The following is a 19,656-nucleotide window of genomic DNA, read 5'->3' on the forward strand; positions in this document are numbered from 1 at the left end:
TCAGGGACTCGGGAGCCGGAGCCCTGGTGGGGGTCTGTGGGCCTTCAGGGGCGTCCCCTGGGCTTGGCAGTGGGGATGGCACAGGAAGGCCTGGTGACCGCGCTTGCGTGGAAATTCCCGTCAGGAAAATCCTCAGCAGCCGGTGGAGTGACACCCCCACAACAGGGTGTATTTTGTGTGTTTTGTTTTGCGTTATCTCAGAGGGAGCTTCAAAAACATTTGTAGGGAAAATGGAATGAAAAGAGGGTACTCTTTCCACCGACTTCTTGAAGCCCCCTTGTAAATATGTTTATTCGCACAAATAGTATTTCATATCACTGCCACAAGTGGGAACGCAGTATCGTTTTATTAAGTAGGAAATGGTTGGAAAAAAATAAACACAAGAGTGATAGGCTGGAGACATGATTGCCTGCTGAATTCAGTCTGTAGCATATTTTCTCCATAATAAAGAACAGTGTTAGCAGTGGAGGTGTTGAAAGCCTTTTCAAATTCCTAGCAGTTGGCCTCCTACTGTTTGGGAAAGAAGTTTTATTGTTTCATAAGCCCCAGTTGAGATGCCACCTCCCTAAGGCCCCTCCATTCCTTCCTCTCAAGGTATCCTTTCTGGGTACCTTTTAGCACCGTGTGTTCTCTTGTAATTGGTTTTCTCACTGTGTGGTCAATTGCTGCTACTGTGGGTTTAGTTTTCAGAGGCTACAGACTGCCATTGATTATGTTCTCAACATTTGACCGAAGACTTACATGAAGTAGACTTAAGTCATATCTGATGAGACTGGGGAGAGTTGAGAGGAAGACATGTGTTAGTGTGTTACCTGAGTTACACAGTTTCAATTGGCTTATCCGAGAAGAGGATTTGGGATCACTTGGCAAGACTGGAACTAGGGACTGTTGTTAATGGCCTTTGTTTCTTTTTAAAAGGGCACTATTGCTGAGTGAGGATGAAGAAGATACCAAGAGGGTTGTCCGAAGTGCTAAGGACAAGAGGTAAGGCTGGAGTTTTTGCTTGATTGATTGATTGGGGTTTTTTTAGGCTGGAGTGTTTTAAATTGTAGCAAGACCATGGAGGAGGTAGATTTTAGGAAAGCTTAGAGCAGTATGATAGAGTTACTTTATGGCAGTGGCACAGGCATGTCTAATGTGCATGGGTTTTTAATTCAGATTTGAGGAGCTGACCAATCTTATCCGGACCATCCGGAATGCCATGAAGATTCGGGATGTCACCAAGTGCTTGGAAGAATTTGAGCTCCTGGGAAAAGCATATGGAAAGGCCAAGAGCATTGTGGACAAAGAAGGGGTTCCCCGGTTCTATATTCGGATCTTGGCTGACCTGGAGGACTACCTTAATGAGGTATAACGGCAGTGGGTAAGAAGAGGTTAGGCTAGGAGAGATGAAACCAGGGCCCATTCCTAACCCACTATTCAAGATGGTGTTTCTTTGGGATTGTTTGCCTGATCTTCAATGTTTCTAGAGCACAAGAAATCAGGTGTTTGTGTGTGTGTGTGTGTGTGTAACAAGTAGAACCTTTTTTTTTTTTAATACTTTATTGGGGGCTCTTACATCTCTTATCACAATCCATACATTCATCCAGTGTGCCATGCACATTTGCACATATGCTGCCATCATTTTCAAAGCATTCTCTTCCCATTTGGAGAGAAACTTTTTTTAAGGCCAAGAATCTTGCATTTGTTTTTACTATTACCTCTTAATTGCATTCTCCACTTTTAGCAGTGAGACTTGAAGTGTCTTTTTAAAAAATTAAGTCAACAGTTGTTAATACATTGCACAAATGGTCTACAACATAGCAAGACTCATTGAGTGATGGCGGAAGTGTGGAGTTTAGTTAATACCACTTAGGTTCTTATTGTCTTCTTTCCTCCACTCCTTCAGCTCTGGGAGGATAAGGAAGGGAAGAAGAAGATGAACAAGAACAATGCGAAGGCCTTGAGCACCCTGCGCCAGAAGATCCGCAAATACAACCGAGATTTTGAATCCCATATCACAAATTACAAGCAGGTGTAGTGGCTACAGTGGGTTATTTTGGGACAGTGACTCCATGACTAAGACTGAACAAAGCATTGGCAAATGGGAGGTGTGATTGGAGAAGGAAAGTAATAAAAGTGGAGTGGGGTGGTGGCTGGCAGGCAGGCATCTCTAATTCTTCTCCCCTTGTCCAGAACCCTGAGCAGTCTGCAGATGAAGATGCTGAGAAGAATGAAGATTCAGAAGGTGAAGAGCAAACCCTTCGTGCGAATCATTTCTCTCTCTCTCTCTGCCACAGAGTCAGTTCCACCTCGGGTGGCTCTAAAGGACAGTAGAACTGCCCTTGTGGGTTTCCAAGCCTGCCTAACGGGAGTCATCTTCCTCCCTCAGAGTGGGTGGTGGTTTTGAACCACTGACTCTGGTTAGCAACCCAACTCATAACTCACTGATGCAAACAGTAACTCTAAAGGTTGGGGTTTCACTTGGCCCTGTGTTTTGTTGCTCCTCAGTCAGCATGCTCTTTTCCCAGCCTAGCTTTTACCGCCCTCTCCCTCCAGGCTCTTCAGATGACGAGGACGAGGATGAGGATGGGATGAGTGCTGCTGCCTTCCTGAAGAAGAAGTCAGAAGCTCCTGCTGGCGACAGTCGCAAGTTCCTTAAAAAAATGGAGGTAAGAGCCAGGGCTAGACCCAAAGTCAGATAACCCGGAGTTGTTTGCCGGCCGAAGACCATCTAGTGAGAAGGATGGGCTTTCCTGGTCTACTTTGAGAACGGGATTTCTGTTGTATTAGAACTCTAAGCAACCTAAAATGTAGAAAACTGTGTTTCGAACCTAACTGTTCTGTGGGAGCTATGTGTCCTTGGGGCAAGTTGTCCCTTTTCTCCAGGTCGGGATGGTCCATTTCAGCCCTTGCATACCTTGCTTTTATTGGGTCATGTGTTAGCAGAGAGGCTAATCAGTCTGCCGGCCTACCTACTGATTCTTTCCTTCTGAGGATGAAGAGGAGGACTCAGAAGACTCCGAAGACGATGAAGATTGGGACACTGGCTCCACATCGTCTGATTCAGACTCGGAGGAGGAAGAAGGGAAGCAGACTGCACCGGCCTCAAGATTCCTCAAAAAGTAGGAAAACGGTAGAAAGTCACTGCCATGAGTCAGTTTCCGACAAATAGTGAGCCCTGGTGGCATAGTAGGTTACATAGTGGGCTGCTAAACATAAGGTCAGCAGTTCAAAACCACCCGCTGTTCTATAGGAGAAAGATGTGGTTCCGGCCTGCCCTATAGGGTTGCTGAGAGTGTGAGTGGAAAGGGTAGGAGACCTTTCATCGTCTCAAGGGTTGTTACTGCTTCTTGGGAGTTCTGTCAGGTTGTGGAGGCCAACAGCTCCCATTTCACAGGATCTCCAGAGAGTTGGGTTTTGTTGTTGTTGTTTTAGCAAAGGTCGCAAAGCAAATGTGCCCTTGAGATGGGATTTGAGGACCCCACAGTTTAAATTTTGAGCATGACTGTAATCACTGGGTGTGGACGATGCAGATCTCACTTTAAGAGCAATTATCTGTGTGGTACAAACAAGGTACTTAACCTTCTCTTCAGATTTCTCACTGTAAAATGGGATCCTCGGTGATCCTACCGCAAGGAGCAGTTTTGTTGTTAACCAAAGAGGAAAAACCAACTCATTGCCATCACGCCCATTCTGATTCATAGGAACCCTGTAGGATAGTGTAAAACTGTCCCTGTCAGTTTCTGAGACTGAGAAACTTGACCAGAGTAGAAAACTTCTTCTTCTCCACAGAGCAGCTGATGGTTTCAAACTGCTGACCTTGAGGCACACAGACTTTGTAGCACCTGTTTCTTACTGTTGCCACCGTCCTGAGAACTTCTTAGTCTATAGTATATGGATTTACAGCAGTTTCCTGAACTTTGCTGGGATACCATCAAGAGGTTCAGGGGAAAAACAATTTTTAAATGAAAAGATAACTCACTAGATAAGTGAAAAAAACAGACAACCCAATTTTAAAATGTACAAAGCATCTCAATAGACATTTCATCAAAGCTGTAAAAAAATGGACAGTAAGTACATGAAAAGATGCCCAATGTTATGAGCTGACCAAACCCGCTGCTGTGGGTTGTCTGACTCAGAGCGTCTATGCGGGACAGAGTAGAACTGCCTCATGCGCTTTTGATGGATGCGGGTCTTGACAGAGACTCCACGTGTTTCTCCCACAGTGGGCCTAAGTGACCCCGGTCAGTCAGCAACAGTGCTTAACTACGATGCCACTAAGGGCTCCTTCATTAGCCACCAGACCCAGTGTTGTCTCATTAATTCCAACCCAGCAACGGGGTAGCTGCTCCTTAGGGATCTTCAGAGGAACAGATAGCCTCGTCTTTCTCCTCCAGGGTGCCTTGTGGGTGTGAATCCCCAACCTTGTGGTTAGCAGCCAGCGTTCCTACCATAGAACCCCAGGGAAATACCAATCAAAGCCACAGTGAGAAACACTAGAATGGTTAGAATAAAAAAGACAGATGTGTGGCGTAATTAAAGGTAAAATTATGTAACCGTTTTTAAAAACAGCCTAGCGTGTGCCCCAGAAGTTAAGCATAATTATTCTATGGTTCAAGAGTTTCACTCTTGTGTACATACCCAAGATAAATGAAAATATGTATCTCCATAAAAATTTACATTACTCATAATAGACCCCTAAATGGAAACAACCCAAGTGCCCATCCGTATATTTAAGGATGTAGTAAGTACGTACAATGGATTATTATTTAACAGTGGAAAGAAAGTAATAAAATAATCATCTACCTAAAAGGTTGGTAAGTAGTTTAAACCTGCCAGTTGCTCTGTAGGATAAAAGTGTGACAATCTGTAAAGATTTGTAGCCCAGGAAACCCTATGGGACAGTCTAATCCATAGTGATACGTAGTGATGCAATATGAATGCTACTAAGTATGAGGTTTCTTTCTGAGGTGAAAATGTTCAAAATTGAAGATGATGGTTGCAAAGCATGATAGTCCTTTCTGATAATGTGTCCAGAGTACATGAGAAGTCTTGCCATCCCTCCTTCTAAGGAGCTTGGCGACTGTAATTCTTCCAAGACAGATGGATTTCACCTGTGGGTAGTCACAGTTTTTTTTAGTATTACTCATCAGAGCTGTCAATTCTCCAGTCTTTCTTATTCGTTGTTTAGCTCTCACAGCATATAAGGCCATCAAAGATACCATGGCTCGGACCAGATACACTTGAGTGTTCAGAATCACATCTTTCCTTTTTGTGAAAAGAAGAATTGCACAGCAGAACTGCCTGGTGTAATAAGTACATCCTTGATTTCGTGGTGGCTGCTTCCCTGGACATTGACTGTGGCTCCCACTGAAACGAAGTCCTTGACAACTTCCATCTCTTCTTTACCTTGATGTTACTTATGGGCCCAGTTGTGGGGATTTTTGTTTTCTTTATGTTGAGGTGTAATGCCAAGCGAGTCAATTGTTTCCTCTTTTGTGGGGATATTTTGCCGTATTGTACATTTTATTTTTATTTTAAATCAGTTGATAGGGAAGAGCAGAGAAAATGGCTAAAAGCACTGTCTGGGTCGGTAATTTTTTTTGAATGTGTGCTTCTCCCCTTTTTTGGTAGGGCTGGTAAATTGGTTCGTGTCAAGAAAAGTTCTTGAACCAAACTGGTATCACAATATTGGTTGTTTGTGGATTCTCTAGGTTATTAGATTGGATTGATTGTGTTAACCCCTTCATAAGGATATCTTAGCAGGTAGAGTGTCCGCCTAGCACCTTGCAGTCCTTGATGGTCTGGCTGTGGTGAATTCTCATCTGTAGGGAACTCGGACCCAGCACTTGGTGGGGGAAAGAAAGAGGACACTCACGGGGAAAGAAGCCTCAGAGAGGAGTGGCCTGTCTTAAACTGTCTCTGTTTCCATCAGGGCCCCCACCACAGAGGAGGACAAGAAGGCGGCTGAGAAGAAGCGGGAGGACAAAGCCAAGAAGAAGCATGATAGGAAATCGAAGCGCTTGGATGAGGAGGAGGAGGACGACAATGAAGGCGGGGAGTGGGAACGGGTCCGGGGAGGAGCGCCCCTGGTTAAGGTGAGGCTGTGCAGTTGGCGTGAACTGTGAGCTTACAATAGCTCTCCTAGTCGGGTTGGGGGAAACGCTTAAAGCTATAAGCGGGTAGGGTTGGCCTGTGTATGATGGCATGCGTTTTGCCTAGGAGAAGCCAAAAATGTTTGCCAAGGGAACTGAGATCACCCATGCTGTTGTTATCAAGAAACTGAATGAGATCCTGCAGGCACGAGGCAAGAAGGGAACTGATCGGTAAGACTTAGCGCTCTGGGTTGTAGAATTACTAGGTAAAGATGGGTGGGATATTGTCCTGTGATGGGAAGTCTTGCTGTGTGTGTAACCACCGTGGAACAACAGTGTGCTTAGCTTATACCAGCCCAGTGTCTGCCATTTACTCTCGTTGTGACCTTAGGCTAGTACGGTACTTGACCTTTGGGTTGATCTGCTTCCAAAGCCTTACCCAGTGCTGTATCCCCTACAGCGCAGCACAGATTGAGCTGCTGCAGCTGCTTGTTCAGATTGCTTCAGAAAACAACCTGGGGGAGGGTGTCGCTGTGAAGATCAAATTCAATATCATCGCTTCTCTCTATGACTACAACCCCAACCTGGCCACCTACATGAAGGTGAGGGCGGTGAAGGACACCTGAGGGCTGTTGTACTGTGCAGTGGGTCAGGGGAAAGGTCCTAATGTCTTCAAACTGTGGGGATAGTCTTAGGCATTTCGGGCTGTGGATTCCCAGGAAAGAGACTCTTGTGAGGCCTCTGCTAATCTCTTTCTCACACCGCTGACTGTTGTCTGAATCCATGGCAGCCGGAAATGTGGCAGAAGTGCCTGGACTGCATTAATGAGCTGATGGACATCCTGTTTGCAAACCCCAACATCTTTGTTGGAGAGAACATTCTGGAAGAGAGTGAGAACCTGAGCAATGCTGACCAGGTAAAGGGAGGGATTCGCTGGCTCCTTAGAGGTACAGACCGGGGGATGGGGAAATGGGATATTGACTCGGTAGAGAGGGAGATTTGGACGGATTCGGAACTAAGTTGCTTCTTCCTGCTTACTCTGCTTTCCTCAGCCATTGCGAGTCCGTGGCTGTATTCTGACTCTTGTGGAGCGAATGGATGAGGAATTTACCAAGATACTGCAAAATACTGATCCTCATTCTCAAGGTGAGCCCGAGGAAAAGTCTGGGTGGTTGTGGGGATTATTCTAAGGGGGTGTGATGGAAACCCAGCTCATAGCCCAGCATTCAGAGGCAGGTTGCTGGGCCCCACCCCCAAATCTCACTCAGTAGGTCAGAGTACGGTCAGAGGTTCTACTTGCTCCCTACTTCCCACGATGCGATATTGTTGCTCGGGGACCACACTTTGAAAACCACGGGAGCAAAGCACCTATTTATTCATCCTGCCCCTTCAGCGTAGCGTCATTGGAATGGGAGATGTGAGTGCCTGTCGTGCCCACTGCGCCCATGCGACAGTGATGAACCAGCAGCCAGAGGTGTCCGTGTCAGTGCTGAAGAAGGGCAGGGCAGCTCAATAAAAATCTGCGCAAGATCGTCTTAGATAACGTGCGGTGCTGGTTACACGTTAACATCAGAGCGCGATGCTGGAGAAAGACTAGACTCTTGGTTGCTTGGGAGGGAAGCCATTTACAGTGAGATTGGAATGAAGGGGAGAGGTTACCATAGGAAGAATCCTCAGAAGCCGGTACCTGGTGGGATCTAAAAGCGAGGTTAGCACGCCCCCGAAGTGATGGGCCGGCATAGATTGAGTGCAGTGAGGGAAGAGCTCATTGCTTGTGGAATGGGGTTCGTATAAGTGGGGGAGGGCAGGGTGTTTTCCAGGTGAGCAGACTTTGAGAGAGGCGGGGAGGACACACATGAGAGAGCTGGCTTTCTGTGGGACACGTGGTTGGGCAGGAAACCTGACTGCCGAGTCGGGTGCTCTCCCTGCCAGAGTACGTGGAGCATCTGAAGGATGAGGCAAAGGTGTGTGCCATCATCGAGCGAGTGCAGTGCTACCTGGAGGAGAAGGGCACCACCGAGGAGATCTGCCGTGTCTACCTGCGGCGCATCCTCCACACCTACTACAAGTTTGATTACAAGGCCCACCAGCGGCAGCTTACCCCCCCAGAGGGGTCCTCGAAGGTGAGTCCTCAGCCCTGGTGTCGGGGGGAGGTGGGGGGTGAGAGCAGGCTGTCCTTGCTGCTGTCAAATGGAGCATGAAGGGATTAAAATGAAGTCACATGGAGGCTCAGCCTTGGTTGCTGGGGCAGTGGTTCTCAACTCTCCTAATGCGCGACCCTTTCATACAGTTCCTCGTGTGGTGACGCCCAACCATCAAATTATTTTTGTCGCAACTTCATCACTGTAATTTTGCTACTGTTATGGATCGTCATGTAAATATCTGATAGGCAGGATGTATTTTTATTGTTCCATTGTGAAATATTTATTTCTAATGACAAATAAATGAAATTTTTGTCTTGAAGCGTGGTGTAGGCTGGGTAACAGTCTTCACACCGGGTACTTGTAGGTGGGTGTGTCTGCGTGTTGTGGACCACCTGGAGACGGATGGAGGAGCGGTGTCCCGGTTCTTAAAACCATGGGAAATAGGGGTTTTCCGCTGGTCTTAGGTGACCCCTGTGAAAGGGTCGTTTGACCCACAGGTTGAGAACCGCTTATCTAGAGCCATTGTCTCTGCCGCATTTCTTCCCTGACCACCTCGGCTCTTCCCCCAGTCTGAGCAGGACCAGGCAGAAAACGAAGGGGAGGACTCAGCTGTGCTGATGGAGAGACTGTGCAAATACATCTATGCCAAAGACCGCACAGACCGGATCCGCACCTGCGCCATCCTCTGCCACATCTACCACCACGCTCTGCACTCCCGCTGGTACCAGGCCCGTGACCTCATGCTCATGAGCCATCTTCAGGACAACATCCAGCATGCGGACCCTCCGGTGCAGGTAGGGTGGGAAGGGTAGGCTCTGGGGATAGGGAAGAGAAACAGGCCCGGCCCTTGTCCTGTTCAACCAGCATCATCACCTGTCTGGCTAGTGCAGACTTCTAGAGAGTCTTGGTCTTTCCCAGTGGCCAGCATTCCTTGACTCTTTGGCAAGTATTTTGTACTGACTCATTAACAGTAATAGATTCCTCTGGGTTTAGATTCCACCATTTGTTATATTCACTGTATATCTGGTTCCGAACATTACAAGCTCATTTTACTATCAAAATACAATAAAGACCTATTCCTGTCTTTAAAAACTGTTACAATGGAGGCATCCAGGGCAATGTGAGTTGTCGGAGCAGAGAGCTAAAGTGGTGAAGGCGCATCAGCTAGGCGTGACGGGAGCATTGGATGAGGATGTAGATCACCTGGTGGGCTGGAGCTCATGACTGTCACTTGCTGGATGCATCAGCATGGACTCAATGACAGTGAGTTGCTACTTCAGTCTCTCTACCTCTGAGAATATACCTCTCAAAGAGTTGTTGAGCTGTCACAATGGCAGCCAGGACCAGGCAGTGTTTCCTTCTGTTAGAAGATCACTAACTAGAGAAGCCAGCTAACAGCAGAGCGCTTAGACCTGTGGTCCTGCCTAAAGTTACTGGGCACCAGCCCTTTTCTTCATGTATTTACCCTGTTGTGTTCCTTATGTTGCTGTATTTCATTCCTTAGTCATACCCCAGGAGGGCCTGGTGGTCAGTTAACCCCAAACATCGGTGCTTCCCCTGAATGCCATGCTTACACATCTGGCTGCCTCCTTGACACCTGCTTGAATCCTGGGATTGTCTCAAAACAGCTAGTCCAAATTGCGGGTCCTTTCCCCCCAACATCTTTGACATTTCAAGAATATAGAAGTATAGGAAGAAATCTATAGCAAACAGTCAACTACCTACCACCAAAACTTTGCTGTTCACCTTTATTGTACTTTTAGGAGCCCTGGTGGCATAGTGGTTCGGAGGTGGACTGCGATCCACAAGGCCAGCAGTTCAAAACCACCAGGGTCCCCAGGAGAAAGATGGGACTACTCCGTAAAGAGTTCCAGTCTTGGAAACCCACAGGGGCAGTTCCACCTCGTCCTGCAGGGTCACGATGAGTTGGCGTCAACTCGATGGCAGTGAGTTGGTTTGAGTTTGGTACTTTTGGAGCCTCTGGGTGGTACAAAGCACTGAACCGCTACTCAAAAGGTTGGCTGTTTGGACCCACCCATCGGTGCCTCAGAAGAGAAAGGTCTGGTGCTGTGCTCCTGAGACGTCACAGTCATAGTTGTGAAACCCTGTCGACACGGTGCAACACGTGAAGTCACCATTGGTCAGTCAACTCACCAGTGTCTGCCCTACACTCAGCACATAGCTAGCTATCCGTCTGACGCTCTGTGTGTGGCTGCGTCTCAGAGTCAACTGCACATACCAGTACACCTCCTAGTACTTGACCATGAGTGTGTGTCTGCTACCCTGTTGTACTCTGCTCACTGCCACCGAGTCAATGCCGACTCACAGCCCCCCTGTAGGGCAGGGTAGCACCGTCCCTGGGGCTTTCCGAGACAGTAACTTTTCACAGGAGTAGAAAGCCTCCTTGCCCAAGTGGTTAGCTAGAGCCCATTGGTTGTTTTCCTTTGAGATGGGCATTGCAGAGAGATGTACAGATCTTATTGAATTAGGGACCTTGTGACATAGCTGTCACCCACATCTCCGTCCAGATGGAGGACATTGTCCCTGCCCCAGAACGTTCTCTCGGCACCTCGCAGCAGCCCCTGCTCTACTGTGTTTTTACCCTAGATTAGTTCTGCCCGTTCTGGAGTGGCTCTCCTCCTGTGTTCCGCATCCTTTCACTCATATTGCTCTAGGGGTTCATTGGGGGGGTGTGTGTGTGTGTGTGTGTATCATAAGTTTGTTTCATTTTATTCTTTTGCTTCTGTTGAATGTATCACAGATTTCGTACTCATTCTCTTGTCGGACACCCGATCTTGTCCCAGTCGCAAGGGTAGAACTGCTGCATCATGTGCTGACTTACTGTTGAAGTAACCTGTGCACCGGCCAGACCGTTTTCCCAAAGCAGTTGCAGGATTTTACCCACGTATACTCATGTATAAGCTGGGTTTTTCAGCATATTCTTAATGCAATTTTTGTGGTAAAATTGGGTGCTTTGGCTGATATTCAGGTTGGCTTATACTTGAGTATGTGTGGTGTTTTTGTTTTTACACATTTTAACTTTTATTGGCATGTATTCATGAACAATGTAGTTCAGTGGTGTATATATATATATTTAAAATGGTTGTGCAATCATTACGATCAAGTTTTGATCATTTTCTTTTTTCCAAAACCTTTTTATTGAGAGACAACACAGGTATATTCTATAGTTCAGTCACATCCATCTGTACTGTACAATTGCTACCATGATCATTATTTCCTATGCCTTAAGAAACTGTGTTCATCGACTCCCAACTCATAAAGGTGGTGTTCTTTCATTTGTTTCCTTGAACATTTTCTGTGTGATTTCAGCTCTTATGTTTTGGTCTGTGATTCATCTCAATTTAGATGATAGGAGGTTGGGGTTAAGGATGTTCTCCCACCCACAAGGCTATCTAGCTGTTACAGCCCCTTTATGGAAAAGAACTTGTCCTGCGGCTGGCTGTAGTGCTCTGGGGAAAATGCGCGGCTGTGTTTCTGGGCACTCTCTCCCGGCCGTTCACTCTTGGATCCTAAGGCAGTCCCGTACTGTCGCAGTGGCCTTGATGTCAGGTATATGTGGCTCTTTAGTTTTGGTGTTCAAGTGTGTGCTTGGTCCCCAGCATTTTGCTGTTTAACACTCCACCCCTGATGATTTGGCCAACCTTTTCTTTTTGTTGTGAACTATAATAAAAAGTTTGTCATTTGAGCTAATTTTTAAAAATACTTTGTTTTTGCTGAGAATACACACAGATCATTAGAACACCCATTCAAACACTTCAGCATAACCATTCAGTGATGGTACATTCTTACTGCCCCATAAACCGCTCATATTTGCTTTAGAATTACTGGTGTGAATCTGATCCCCTAGCTGTTTTTTTTTTACTTTCAGTCTTAATAAGAGTCCAGTGGCCAAGGCTAACATTTTGCATTAGTTCATCTATGTTTTAGTTTGGAACGGACTTTTGGAAATTGTTTTCATTTCAAGGTTCAGAAATTTTCTTGGCAACAGATTCACAGGTTCCTCTAGTCTCAGACAGTCTAGTAAGTATGAATTCTAAACAAAATCTGAAGTTCTGTTCCACAGCCTCCTTAACAACAGACCCCCCACCCACCCTTACCGGCACTCATCTGTTGAGTCCCTCAGGAAAACATCCCGTGAAGGTAGCGGGACACCGTCTAGGTCTTTACGCAAAGGAGGCCTGGTGCGTGGAGACCCTGGGTCTCTTCCCCTGCAGCCACTGTCCCGTGTTCTTCGGTGACCTTGACGTGCTGCCATCCACCAAACTCCGTTCTTCAACAACACGAGGGGGCTTCAGGGAGCCCAGTGATCTTGCATCCCATTGTTGCACACACTTCAGTGGGAGTGTGTGTCATCCTCATGTTCCCAGTGATCTCCGCTTTTGACCATGTCTCCTGGCACTGGCCACAGGGCCTGCCCCTGGCCTGCTTCTTCCGCACACATGCTGCATTTACATTTCCTTTTCTTTCTTTCTTTTTTTCATTTCCTTTTCTAGAATGCTCTTCCTTCCCCATATATCTGCATGACTAGCTGTCTTTCTTCAGTTCGAAGTTTAAGCAGTTCCAAAATGTAAGCTGCCGCTACCATTACCACAGCACAACCTCTTCTCCTAAATCCCTTGCTGGTTTATTTATCCTGCCAGAGAGGATCCGGAGGTGTGACATCCCCGTGGGGAACTTGAGGGCATTTCAAACTAAATAGTCTCTAGTTTCTCCTTAAGCACAATGGCTTGCTCTGTTACGCCCCCCCCCCCCCTTTTGTCCCGTCTTCCTCTTGTAGCACCTTCTTCGCTTTCCCTTCACCAAAAGTAACTCCTTCCCTCCCACCCCTGGTAACCAGGCAGCCACCAAACCACCTTTTCTGGATTTTTTTTTTCTTTACAATTTAAACAAAATGTGTTCACTTGTCTTTAATTTCACTGAGCATAATGTCTTCTAAGTCCACCCATTTCAGTTTCAGCGTCATTCCTTAGTGATGCGTAATAGTCCATTGTGTGCATGTGCTCAAATCTGTGTATCCAAGCCATCTCTTCTTGCCAGTGTGAGTAATGCTGCAGTGGGCATGGGTGTGCACACATCAGTCTTTGCTGTGCTTTTTATTTCTGTAGGGTATTTACCCAGTAGCCCTATTGCTGAGTCACGTGGGACTTGTATTCCCAATTATTTGAGGATTCGCCATATCACTTCCCACAGGAGTTATGCTGTTTTAGCATCCACCGGCAGGCTGAGCGGGTCCCCGTCTCCACACCCTGTCCAGCATTTGTTGTTTCCTGCCAGTTTGAATGTTGCTGTCAAACCTGGGGTTAGGGGGTATTTCGTCTTTGTCGTCGTTTTGATTTGCGTCTTCTCTGGGATGGCTAGGGCTCTGGAGCATGTCTTCACATTAAACACCGTCTCACCGGGAGTTGTCTGCTTCCCTCTGCCCCAGAGTGTCGCCTACGGCTAAGCACCTAGAAGCTACTCATTGTGTGTTTGTTGAGTAAATGTATGGCCTGCCTGGTGGCTGCTGCCTCGAACCACTTTACCCTCCTGCCCTCAGATCCTGTACAACCGCACCATGGTGCAGCTGGGCATCTGTGCCTTCCGCCAAGGCCTGACCAAGGATGCACACAATGCCCTGTTGGACATCCAGTCAAGTGGCCGTGCCAAGGAGCTTCTGGGCCAGGGTCTGCTGCTGCGCAGCCTGCAGGAGCGCAACCAGGAGCAGGAGAAGGTGGAGCGGCGCCGACAGGTGCCCTTCCACTTGCACATCAACCTGGAACTGCTGGAATGTGTCTACCTGGTGTCAGCCATGCTCCTGGAGATCCCCTACATGGCTGCTCACGAGAGCGACGCCCGCCGACGCATGATCAGCAAGCAGTTCCACCACCAGCTGCGCGTGGGCGAGCGGCAGCCCCCGCTGGGTGGGGGGGGGCTCCGCAGGGCGGCCACTGGGTTCCTTGTTTCTTGATTACTCGTTATTACCAAGGAATTACAGGGAATAATCTTGTCACTAACTGACTGAATTCATGTATCACTTGCCATGTTCAAGGGGCCTGCAAAACATTGTGGGGAAAATTCCGTCATCGTTTCATTTGATCTTCTTGGGGACTTTTTGAAGTGCCCTCGTGTAACCTGAAGGAACCTGTGTGTTCTCCTGGAGTGCTCTGTCCTCTGCACTGAGCTCACTGCTCGCACTCCCCTCTGTTCGTCCCTTCATACGTGTGATGCCACCCACACGTCTCCTGAGCACCTTTGGGTTTTTATTGCTTGACTCCTTGGTCGTTTAAGTACTCTGACCTGCACCCTCACTTGTTTGGTTTGTGAAGGGGATGAACTAGTCCACAATGGGTTATATGCATTTGCTCACCCCTAGTCTAAGCTACACATTTCTCTTTTGGCCTGATCTCTGCATTGCACTTGTACTGCTATCTCTGTTCTGAAGTCTGCCTCCTGGTTCCTTCTTACTGTCCATGTGCCCTGTATTTCCAGTCTTCCAGCATTTGCACTTTACTGCACGGGCAGTTTCCGAGATTCACATACCGCCCGTTGTTACACACCAACCCCCCTAAAGGCTTAGGTTAAAAATTCTGGAAATGTGGTTGGTAATAACACAGTGCTATTTTGTGACTCATGTCAAAACATCATTATTACTGTATTAGCAAAGATGCCTTATGTATTGCAGTGTTTGTTCAGTAGTTTTTAAACATAATAAGGTACGCTTTCTTTGCATACAAAAATTAACATCTGACTAGCCGGCATTGGCTACGAACTGTTCCCCGACTTCTGTTTACTGCAGTATTGTGGCTAAAGCACCCAGATTTTTTGCCAGCTTGGCAGCTATTTAAGAATTCCTGCTGAGACTGTACACAAAACTTTCATAGGTGTTTTGGTGTTGCCCAGGGTTAGCTGATGCTCTCCACGCACCCCTACTGACCGGATCCCTCATCCCAGGTGTCCTGCCCCCTTCTCAACCTTTCAGGCCCCCCCGAGTCCATGAGGGAGCATGTGGTTGCTGCTTCCAAAGCCATGAAGATGGGTGACTGGAAGACTTGCCACAGTTTTATCATCAACGAAAAGATGAATGGCAAAGTGTGGGACCTTTTCCCGGAGGCCGAGAAAGTCCGTACCATGCTAGTTAGGTGAGAAGAGAAGGGGGGGGCCTAGTAGGTGAGAGGAGGAAAAGACTGGCTGGTGTCCTTCCGCAATGCACTGCCTTGCTCTCTTCCCATAGGAAAATCCAGGAAGAGTCTCTTCGGACCTACCTCTTCACCTACAGCAGTGTCTATGACTCCATCAGGTAAGATGGGCCTTGGGAAGGAAGTAGAACCCCAGCTTTGTGGTAGAGGGTCCTGATTACCCCTGTCTCTGCCTTCTCCCCCCACCCTCCCAGCATGGAGACTCTGTCTGACATGTTTGAGCTGGACCTGCCCACTGTGCACTCCGTCATCAGCAAGATGATCATTAATGAGGAGCTGATGGTGAGGACCAAAGGCAGTGATGGGAACGTGGGTCCTGTAGAGAGTGAAATGAGGGGCTGTCTGATCCATTCCGTGCCTGTTCCCATCAGGCCTCCCTGGACCAGCCAACACAGACCGTGGTGATGCACCGCACGGAGCCCACGGCCCAGCAGAACCTGGCATTGCAGCTGGCTGAGAAACTGGGCAGCCTAGTAGAGAATAATGAGCGAGTGTTTGACCACAAGCAGGGTACCTATGGCGGCTACTTCCGAGGTGAGCGCTTGCATCCCCAGGTCCTGGCCCCCTTGTTTCCTTCCCATGGTACTGACCTCTGTACCCTTCCCCATTTTTCTCCTACAGATCAGAAGGATGGTTACCGCAAAAATGAGGGCTACATGCGGCGTGGTGGCTACCGCCAGCAGCAGTCTCAGACAGCCTACTAATCCCACCGTCGTGTCTGCGGCCCAGACCACTCGGCGTTCGAGTCCTAAACCATACCCAGTCATTAAAGTCCACTGAGCGGTGTTGCACTTTCTAATGATTTGCATTGCACCACAGGGGTATATTAGACTCATTGATTTGCGTAGCTTCTAGCACATGACCTGCAGGTGACTTGGGATGAATCCTACTACCCTGTGGAATCCTGGCTTTTCCTACCAGAGGACTGGGAAATGTGCCCCTGTGGAACCTGAAGGTACTTGTAAGAGCCCCAGAGATGAAAGAGCCGGAAAGTGGCTGCCCTTAATTCTGCAAGAGCTAGAGCAAGTGCTCGGGTACCTGCTGCTTCCCGTGGGGGGAGGGGAACAAACCGTGTCGGATGGAGCCACTGCTCACCGAAGGCGAGGGGAAACTTGAGGTCTGAGTCTTGGGCTAATTGCCTAGCTAAACAAGCCAAGATGTCCAGGAGTTTCACAGACTGCTCAAATCGTTTTGGGCAGTTCTCAAGGGGACAGTGCGTTGCTATGCCAGGTCTGATGGAAGACTCCAGGAACCGCTGTTGCACAGTGCTCCAGAAGAACGTGTGTACGCCTGAGTGCGGGGGTGGGGTGGGGTGATTCAATATGGTAGAGGGGCACACACGCTCTCCAAACCTCTAAGAAACCAAGTGAAATCGCAAAGGATGAAGCAATAGATGAAATACTGATGAGACGCAGCAGCCAATGGAAATGGCACGCTGCACACAAGGATGACCTGCCCCCTCAGTCCCCACTGGTCACTTCACTCCCCAACGGATGGAAGCCCGCTATTTCCTCTGCCCTTTTTTCCTTCTGCCTCCCCTCCTTTTTTTTTTTTTTGCATTTCAGGAGCCAGCAAGCCACTCTACCCAGCCATACACAGCACACCTTCCATCCCACCCTCCAGTGTCACCACCCACTCCACAGGAATGATGGCATTTCCAGCATAAACCTAGCCAGCCCTCAGCTGCTCCACGCTCTAACCCATTAACGTGATGCCCACCCCATACTGTCTTGACTAGTGACGAGAATAGCATGCCCACTGCCTGGATATAGTAAAACAACAGGGTGGACCACCCGGCATTAAAACAAATGGAGTAACCACAGTGTCTCGGAGACAGCACACAATCCCTAAACACACACAAGGTGACTCAAGTCACCAGAAAATCTAGAGGAGGAAATAGTGTTGGGATTACCTGATAAAATCAAATGAGTTAGATTTAGGATACTAGAGCGTCGACAAGAAAAGCAAGCGGGGTAGGGGTGGGGAGCAGAGAATGACACCGAGGAAAAAAGAGCTGTAGAATTCAAGAAACCCGCACAAGAGAAAAATGGACTCTATAGGAACCACAAAGATTTGAGGCGGGGGATAGAACCAATTGGGGTTTTGGCAACATGACGATAAAATCAATGTGCAGAAATTAGGATTCTTGTATATTAAAGGAACCCAGAAAACTTACAGTTTCCCAAAGGTGATGTACTAGGAAGAAACCTAGTTAACAGTAACAAAAGACTTGTGTAAAGAAACAACACAAGAAAGCAAAAATTACACAATTCAAAAGATGCATACATACCTCAATTCATCTAGCAGAAACCACTTCAATTTTTGCAAGAAGTTGGACGGGGCAGGGATTACACGTTCAGAAATTTCATAATTATGAGTTGTGACTACAGTAACAAAGCATCTATACCTTTTTAAAATACTGAAGTGCTTGTTCTGGTGGCACATACACTAAAACTGGAACGATAGAAGATAAGCTTGGCCCCTGCACAAGGATGACGTAAATTCGTGAAGCCTTCCATATTTAAAAGTACATATATTTGCTGAAGGAACATATTCTAAGTGTCCTGCCCAAGAGAAAATACTCGGGAATGTATAGTTCTGTGTGAGAGATCATTTGCCAAAGGACACCAGCTTGTAAACATCTAGTTGTGAAAACTAACATGTTTAAATAAGTGATGGCATGCATTTATCACCATGGGGAAAAAAAAGACAAATGGAAGAATGTTTCCTGCTGATGGAAGATAGGATGACAATATAGTGAAAGCATCAGTATCACTGATGACAATGTAGAACTACAGTGCAGTCTGGTCCAGCACAATTCTTGTTTAAAAACAGCGGGAACTAGTCACTTGTATGTGGAAAGGTAAGAAACCCAGGATAAGCAAAACCGTCCTGTAAAAAAAGGTGGGAAGCTGCTCACCCTCATTTCAAAACCTGTTTCACAGCTTGGTATTGATACCATAATAGGCCAAAAGATCAGGTCAGAACTCCAAACTACAGACCTGATTATTAAGACCAAATTAAATGGGGGGAGAGTTCAACAAAGATAGCACTCAGGTAGCCAACCAGTATATGAAGAAATGCTCTTAATCATTGGCTATCAAAGAAATACAAATTATGCAGCTAAGAGATACCACCTCACAATGGCACTGAGCACAATTTTTTTAAATAATGCTGGAGAGGATGAGGGGAGATTAGAACACTCATACACTGCTGGTGGGATTGCAGAATTGTATAGGTACTATGGAAAACAGGTGCATCCTTAACCTCACACGTGGCTATATACTCAAAGGACATAAACACAGCAGGTAAGTGCACACCCATGTTGATCGCAGTGCTGTCTACAAGAGGGAGCACCAGAGTGAGTGTCCGTGGAAGGAGGCTAAGTCAACGCGGGGGCATGCATACAACGGAATAGTGGGCATCTGAAAAACTGATGAAACTCGGGCCCCTCATGACATGGACACATTTGGAAGGCATTAAAGCTCAGCAAAGTTAGCCAATCTCATAAACCCTGCTGGAGAACACTAAAACGAAAAAAAACAAAACACTTCATTCCAAAAGAAGCAGACGTTGAAAGCTAGAGGGAAAAGAAAGATCACTCTAAAAGGTTCTGAATAAAAAACGGGAGGGGGGGAGTGAGTAGGAGGACACATGAAACCCCAGACCAGGATGGAACTCCGTGACAGGAAACGCGATACCGAAATCAATGGAAACAACGCCCTTATGCTGTTGGCACTGTTACATGAGCCCACGTGAAGGACGCTTGGCGCAGTGGGATGCCCAGCAGTCACTCCGGGGAGAACCGCGTGGTCTCAACCATGGGCAGCATCAGAAACCCCGAGAACCAGTTTCTTCTACAGGCGCGGAGCAACCTGACCACTATTAGGTTTGGATTCGGTGTCTATTAATTACCTGTGTAATTAAAACCAGGGATAGAAAAAGCTAAAGTGGACAGTGAACGCACCCAGCCGGGATTCCACCCGTGACCTTCACTGCAGGGGAAGCCGCCTGCCCTGGGCCGGCCTCCGGGGCTTGTCCGGAAGGTTGCGGGGAGCAGAGCCCAAACCTCCAGGTTGAGCCCCTCCCCCCAGCCCGGGATCCCTGGTGGAGGCCCACGCAGGGGTGGTGGGCGAAAGGGTGCGCTCACCTGGGGGGCCAAGGGCCTTATGGAAAGAGGAGGAGCTAAGGACAGATCCAGGGGAATCCCTCTGACCTGGCAGGAGGTGGGGGGACAAG

General features: G+C 47.6%; 1 protein-coding gene and 1 pseudogene across 2 annotated transcripts; both read left to right on the plus strand.

The window, feature by feature from the left end:
* The first annotated feature begins 842 nt into the window (after window positions 1-842).
* Window positions 843-16,203, plus strand: LOC101650233 (eukaryotic translation initiation factor 3 subunit C-like protein). Of its 2 annotated transcripts, none has more exons than XM_004705694.2 (19): window positions 843-984; window positions 1,159-1,348; window positions 1,889-2,014; window positions 2,176-2,227; window positions 2,539-2,651; window positions 2,977-3,104; window positions 5,918-6,080; window positions 6,205-6,308; window positions 6,538-6,679; window positions 6,868-6,993; window positions 7,130-7,223; window positions 8,010-8,200; window positions 8,791-9,015; window positions 13,779-14,142; window positions 15,201-15,360; window positions 15,453-15,518; window positions 15,612-15,699; window positions 15,789-15,951; window positions 16,039-16,203. In XM_004705694.2, the coding sequence occupies exons 2-19, from the start codon at window positions 1,202-1,204 to the stop codon at window positions 16,119-16,121; spliced, it is 2,535 nt and encodes an 844-aa protein (XP_004705751.1). In that variant the 5' UTR covers window positions 843-984; window positions 1,159-1,201; the 3' UTR covers window positions 16,122-16,203. The 2 variants fall into 2 exon arrangements, with proteins under 2 accessions (XP_004705751.1, XP_045141340.1); XM_045285405.1 differs by having other exon boundaries at window positions 6,208-6,308.
* Window positions 16,204-17,841: 1,638 nt separating this feature from the next.
* LOC115868009 lies at window positions 17,842-17,942 on the plus strand (annotated as a pseudogene).
* The last annotated feature ends 1,714 nt before the right edge of the window (window positions 17,943-19,656 follow it).

The sequence above is a fragment of the Echinops telfairi genome, unplaced genomic scaffold (genome assembly GCF_000313985.2).
Source record: "Echinops telfairi isolate 266 unplaced genomic scaffold, ASM31398v2 ScPeMD7_5;HRSCAF=22, whole genome shotgun sequence".
Classification (NCBI taxonomy): domain Eukaryota; kingdom Metazoa; phylum Chordata; class Mammalia; order Afrosoricida; family Tenrecidae; genus Echinops; species Echinops telfairi.